General features: G+C 61.3%; 1 protein-coding gene across 1 annotated transcript; it reads right to left on the bottom strand.

Moving 5' to 3' along the window:
* Positions 1-1,485: 1,485 nt before the first annotated feature.
* Positions 1,486-6,065, bottom strand: LOC308189447 (uncharacterized protein; the record flags this gene model as incomplete). Its single annotated transcript, XM_080579490.1, is given in 5 exon segments — positions 1,486-1,637; positions 1,640-1,671; positions 1,673-1,944; positions 3,085-3,142; positions 5,051-6,065. Coding segments are annotated over 5 exon segments (1,146 nt in total). The 5' UTR covers positions 5,683-6,065.
* Between the last annotated feature and the right edge of the window lie 703 nt (positions 6,066-6,768).

The following is a 6,768-nucleotide window of genomic DNA, read 5'->3' as shown; positions in this document are numbered from 1 at the left end:
CCTCCCCGTCGGAGGCTGTCTCCCTGCGGCCCTCCCCCCCCCCCCCACAGGGCTCGAGGGGGAGGGGATAAAATGGGGGAAGATGAGGAGAAAGGGCACAAAATGGGCAAAAAACGGGGCCTCGGGGAGCCGAGGGGCCCGGCCCGTGCCGTTTCTGCCCGAACGAGGTCCCTGACGGCGATAAACAAGCGGTGTCCCCAGGGAGGCAGCCGCAGCTCCGGCGAGGCGCTGAGCGCCGGCGTCCAGCCAAGCACCGCCGCGGTCAATAAAGAAATGGAGATGTCTGTCACAGGCAGCACGCCTGGAAGCTTCCAGAGCCCCATTACCTGCAAAGAGCAGGCGGCCCACCGCGAACGTCAGGGCACGTCCCGGCAGCACCCTGAGCAGAGCCCTGAAGGCGCCTCTGGGCTCCGTCTGTCACCATGGGCAGCGGGCACGGGGCTGAGCCCTCACCCCCAGCAGCACGGGGCCCCCCTTTGTCTCTCTCGTTTCCCGGCCGTTTCGCTGCCCTGAGAAACGCCAGGCGCGCTCAGCGCTGGGTTCCCAGGGACACAGTGCCTGCAGAGCTAATTGCTGCTTCGTGCTCGGCCTGCCTGGCGGTTCCCCGGCCCTTGTGGGGAACGGACAGGTCTCCGGGGAGGAAAGGCAGTGCGGCTCTCTTGTCATCTCCCTGCGGCGGGCTGTGGTGTTTAGCAAGGCTCCGCTGCTCGCCTGCGAAATGGATGCGTGCCCAGCCCTTCAGAGGACACGGCGCCGTTCCCTGCCCCGGTAATGTCAGCCCCGTCTCCGGCCCTTGGTGGTGGAGGAGGGTGGAGGCAGCAATGGCTGTACATGGTCCCGTTTCGCAGGTTGAAAAACAGGGAAACAGTGAGGCAGGCCCCGCATTGCCTCCTTGTGCAAGGAGCCGCAGATCTCTGCTGCTGACCTGAGTCCCCGGGATGTGCTGTGCCGGAGCTCCCGGTGGTGCTCGGCAGTCTCCGGCCGCAGAGCTGGTGGGTCCGATATCATCAGCCCCGACGCGCGTAGGAATGGGCCTGGCTGGGGGATCCCCCGGCTCCAGGGCACCACACATCCCTCTGCCTGGGCACTGCCACCCCCAGTTCGGGGTGCTCTCGGTTCCTTGATTAGACACCACAGCATTCGCTCCCTCCTGTCCCTCCCCGACCGCCCAGGATCTCACAGATCGTCGTCACAGCCCCGCCACCACCTCTCTTGCAGCCTGAAGGAAGCTGAGGCTGTGCCCTCACTGCAGCTCTCTGCTGGGCCCTGAACATTTTTTTTTTTTTGGGGGGGGGGGGGGTTAACACTTTTTGATGTTTTACGTGGGCAGTTGCCAGCACTATTAGCAGCTCTGTGTCTCCACCCCGAGTTCCTGGGTGTGGGGTGACTGTCACAGCGCTGCCCCCACCACACAAATCCAGAGCCATGCAGTGCTGTCAGAGACCGGCATCAGCACCCAAAGCTTCCCTGCCCCTCTCCCATTTCTCACCCTCTTAATCTTATCTCCCTGTCTCTGCAGGGACAGGTGGACATTGTCACTGGGAGATCTGGCCAGTATAGCAGCATGTTCCCCATGGCCATGCCGACCGAGTCCTTCCTCCGCACGGGCACCACGGCCACCCCCGCAGCCCAGTTGTCCCATCCCCTACCTCCAGCTCCCAGTAATGCCTCTGCCGTGGAGCCCTGGGAGCCCAGGACGCTGGCACTGCCCGTGAATCTCTTGAGGGTGTCAGGGAGGTTTTGCTGTTCTTCTCCCATATGCAAGGTTTTGCGGTCCCTCGAGATGGTCAGGTACGGGTTGGCTGTCTCTGCATCCAGTGTCACCTTCATTAATGCACAACAGAGAGACACGTCAGTCTGTTTCCTGCTGAGAAGCAAACCAGCTTCTTTTATATATGTAAATATATATATATTTATATATATAAAGTGCCTATCACCATATTGCTAAACACTCTTTGGAACCACTATGGTGGCAGGGGTAAGAACAGGAGTCGGCCTGTTAGTGCCTCAGCACTTCTGTTTCCAACCAATTTAGAAAAAAAAAAAACTTTTCCCTCCTCTTTTGCAGGGCAGGGGCATGTCATGTAAGCACACTGGGCCCCACCAGTGCACATGCAGCACCCACAACCCCCTCAGAGGGCACAGGGCACAGCACCCTCGCTGCCCTCCCCGCTGGACCTGAAGCAGGATGGAGCCGGGCAGCTGCCATGCACTGGGGACGGACGCAATGGGCTTTGCCAGCCCCCTGCTTCCACCCCTGCTTGATATTGGGAGGTCTGAGCGTGACGGGGCTGCAGCCAGGCTGGGTGTGTGGGGTGGCTGCGGGGTGCGGGGGTATCCCCGGAGGTGTGAGGACATCCAAGCTGCAAGGCGGCGGCGGTCCCAGGCCAGGCCCTGCTCCAGCACCACGGGGACAAGAGCCCCGCAGCTCCCAGCCCCGCTCTGACGAGCAGCCGGGCAATCTCAGCGCAGAGCTGGAGCTGCCCGATGCCGTGGGGCCACAGAGGCGTCACCACGCAGTGCCACCACCCCAGGCCCTCTGCTAAGCCCTTTCCTCCAGGGCCTCACGTCGGGGACCGCAATGTGGGGGAAACTGAGGCACGCTCACCCTGCACATCATCCCCAAAACTGCGAGGGCAGAGAGCAGCCTGCCTGCAGGTGGCTTCAACCCGCCTCAAGCCCTACAGTGCTGCCAGGACCACGGGGAGCCCTGAGCGCACACGGAGGCATTTCCAATCTCTGCCTAAAAGCCAAAGGTGTGCACCCGCTGCCACGTTTAACCCAATGCTCTTATGTGGCATTAGCACCTCTGGGTCACTCCTGGCATGGAAGTAGACCTTTATTTTTACAGCAGACCTAGTTAAAACGAAGGGATCCGGTTTTAGATGGACACCGGATTTAGATGTTGCGCTGTGAACCCATCACTGCCCCAAGGAGATAAGGAAACTCGTTTCTGGAAAGTTTTTCTCCCCCATTTGTGCCCATCAGCTCCCCAAACTTACCCCTTTCTCTGTCCAACACGCTCAGCAGGTTCACTAGAAGAAGGAAAGGAAATTACGTGAGGTCTCTCTCCTCTTGTGGTACCTCTTGTGGCAGCTCTGGGCAGACTGGCTCTGCGGTGGGGACCTTCACCGCCTCGCACCTGGGGGAAACAACCCGGAGAGGAACTTGAGCCACACAGAGTCCATACTGCGGGCTGGGAGGGAAACGGGGAGACAAGAAACCCTGTAACAGGAGGAAACTTCCACCTGCAGAGCTCAGGGGAGCTGTGAGCCCCTCGTCTCATGCTGGCTCCTGCAGTTTTCAGCCACCCCGTGCTGGACCCCGCAGCCGAGCAGCGTGCGTCCCCAAGGGGCTGCATGAGCCAAAGGGATGACAGAACCATGGGGACAGCGGTGACCCAACATCCCAGAGCCCGGCCAGGGCCACTGTGGGTCCCAGGCACCCACACAGAGGTGCAACAACCTCTGGCTCCAGCTAACATCACTCTGAGTCCCACATACTCAAAGCTACCTCCCCCCATCAGCTGCTGCTCAGCCTCCGGCAGCGTTCCCAAGCCTCTGCCCAGAAGGGCCACGTGTGGAGGAGACACTGAGCTCGTTTCGTACCTGTCCAGAGCGTGTCCAGCAGCAATTTCCTCTCCAAAACAGGTCACTGTCCCCCACGAGGCACACACGCAGAGACCCCCTGAGCCATCCCCTCCTCTGCAGGATGCGGTGCTGCGGAGAGGGGGACGAAGAGCGTGGGGAAAAGGAGAAAGGGTTTGGGGGAAGAGGAGGAGGAGGAGAGGGGAGAGAGGTGGCAAGGCTGGATGTTGGTGGACCCAAAGTGACCATGAAGCTGAATGAGACCAGGATGGAGGGATATATGGGATGGACAGGGAGGGAAGGAGGAAACAGCAGTGTCATTACGGGGAAGGAGATAAAACTGAATGGGGAGAGGGAAACACGGGATGTGTCCTTGAAGAGGGGTGGGTGTACAGGCTGGGAGGGCATGGCAGACACAGACACGTACCATCAGCACATCACTTTTGTTTTCTCCTTTGGGATTAAACCCTTCTTTCTGTTTTTCTAGGAAAAAAAAAATGGTCTGGACTGTCTCCTAGAGGAAAATAAAAGCATATTTGGTGATTTGGGGGTTATATTTGCAGGAGTGAGATTGCGTCACCAAACAGACCCTGGGGGGGGGCAATACCGCTCTGCAGCGAGGGGTGAGTGGGGCACATTTTTTGAGGTTACCTCGGTTGAGAAAGGCTGAGCTCAGAGACAGCACCCACCTCTGGCCCCCTCTGTTAGAAACAGGCTAGAGAGAGCCCGGTGTGCAGCTGTTTTGGCCAGAAACATTTCTGGAATAGCTTCATGTGGAAACCCTGAAGTTCGTGGGCTTTTTCAATTAGGAAAAAAAAAAAAACCCAAACCTTTTGGTGTTGGAAGTGGGATTTGTGGGAAGAGGCTTGGAGAGCCAGCAGCGCTGTGTCTCGGACGCACTCGGTAAATCGGCTGGAGTATCCTGAACAGAAACGCCTGCTCCTCCAAGGCGTGCCCCCTGCTGGAGGGGGCTCCTGGTGGGGGAGACCCCAGCCCACACGCGGGAGGAGAGGCCACAGCCTCTGCAGCTGCAGCCCCAGGCCGCTCCCTGGCTGGGGGTGTACGGGGTGCTGGGGCCCTCACGGGGCTGCAGAGGAGTGCGAGGGGCTGGGGGAAGGCGAGGGGCTGCAGGAGCCCCGGGAGAACCAGCAGCCCCAGCAGGGCGGCAGGGGTACGGGACATCAGCTCAGAGCCAGCTGGGACCCAGGCAGAGGACAGAGGGGGACCCTGACCATGCCAGAGGGGACCCCAGCTGTGCTCAGAGGGGACCCCAGATCCGTGCCCAGGGGGCACCCCAGATCCATGCCCAGAGGGGACACAAGCCCTGACCTGTGCCAGCAGAGAACCCCAGATCAGTGCCGGGAAGAGACCCTGCCCTGTGCCCAGAGGGGACCCCAACCTGTGCCCGAAAGGACCCCCGATCTGTGCCCCTGTGCCCAGAGGAGACCCCAACACCTGCCTACCGGGGACCCCACCTTGTGCACGGGGGGGGGACCCCAATCCACGCCCCTGCACCCAGCAGACACCCCAGCACCATGCCAGGCAGAGACCCCGACACATGCACAGCAGGGACCCCAGAACCCATCTTGTGCACGGGGGGGACCCCCGGCAGCGCCCAGCGGGACCCCAGCCCTGCCCCGCTCCCCCTACCCCGGGGTGGCCATTGCGGGGCCTCCTCCAGGCACCACGGGCGCTGCGGCACCCGGCAGCTCTCACAGAAGATGGCCGGGGCCTCGTCGTGCACCACAAGGTGGCCAGCGGCCTCCAGGGCCTCCGCAGGCCTGGCCACAACACCCAGGACGCGGTTGGGCCGCAGCGAGCCCCGCAGGCTCTTGTCCGGCACCAGCACCGCGGTTCTGGGGAGAGGAGCGGGGCAGGGCTGGGGGGTGAATGCGGGGGTGGGAGTGGGGCTGGGGAGCCCCCGGGAGCTGTGGGTGCCCCATCCCTGGCAGTGCCCAAGGCCAGGCTGGATGGGGCTGGGGGCAGCCTGGGCTGGGGGCAGGGGGCCCTGGGCACGGCAGGGGGTGGCCATGGGGGGCTTTGGGGTCCCTTCCCACCCAGCCCCCGCCGTGGTTCTGTGATCCTGCCCCTCCATTCAGCATTGCTGAGGCCGCCCCTGGGCACAGTGGGTCCGGTGCTGGGCCCCCGGTCCAGGGGGGAGCTGGACGCGCTGGGGAGAGCCCGGTGCGGGGCCAGGAAGATGCCGCAGGGCCCGGAGCCCCTCTGCTGTGAGGAGAGGCCGGGAGAGCTGGGGCTGCTCAGCCTGGAGCAGAGGAGGCTCCGGGGGATCCCGGCCGTGGCCGGCAGCACCTGCAGGGAGGCGCCGAGAGGCCGGAGCCGGGCTCTGCCCGGCGGTGCCCAGGGCCAGGATTTCGGTGTCTTGGTGTGTTCACACGTGTGTGCACGCAGGCATCTGTGCGTCTGCTGGCACCTGTAAGTGTGTCAGTGTAAACTTATGTGTTGGTGTGTGCACGTGTGTGTAAGCACATGTGCACGTGTGCTTTTGCATTGGTGTGTGTGTGTGCATTTGTGTGTGTTGGCATGTGGATGTGTGTCAGTGTGTGTGTGCGTGTGTGTTTGTGTACGTGTGTGCATGGTTGTGTGCCTCTGCATTGGCACGTGTGCATGTGCCAGCACGTTTGTGTTGCTTACATGCACGTGGATCTGCGTGCACGTGGGTGTGGTATGTATGTGTATGCACATGTGCAAGCGCGTGTGGATGTGTGTGCATGCATATGTGCCGACATGCATGCCTTTTGCTGAGTCTGCATGTTTGCACATGGATGTGTGAATGCGTGCGCACTGATGTGCCTGTGCACGCATCTGCACGTGTCTGTGTGTGCACACGTGTGTGCACAGCCATGTCTGAGTGTACATCTGACTGGCTGCTTGCGTTTGCCCGCGCATCCGTGTGTATGTGGGTGCAAGCGTGAACGTTTTCCTGCACGTGGGTGCATGTTTGTGCACAGCTCCGTGTGTGCACACATTAATGTGTGTGTGTGTGTGTGCAGATACGTGTCCGCCTGTGTCTCCGTACAGGCATTTGGTTATCGGTGCGGAGGCAGGGCTGTGTGTACCCATGTCTGTGCACGTGGGTGTGTATTCGTGCATGAATGTGCTTGTGAGCTCTGTGTGTGCTCGTGTGCACATCCCTGTTCACGTCTGTATGCATGCGCACAAG

This window comes from Anser brachyrhynchus (genome assembly GCF_964034855.1).
Source record: "Anser brachyrhynchus genome assembly, chromosome: 2".
Lineage (NCBI taxonomy): Eukaryota > Metazoa > Chordata > Aves > Anseriformes > Anatidae > Anser > Anser brachyrhynchus.
The sequence above is the reverse complement of the archived record's forward strand: the minus strand, read 5'-3'. Positions and strand labels throughout refer to the sequence as shown.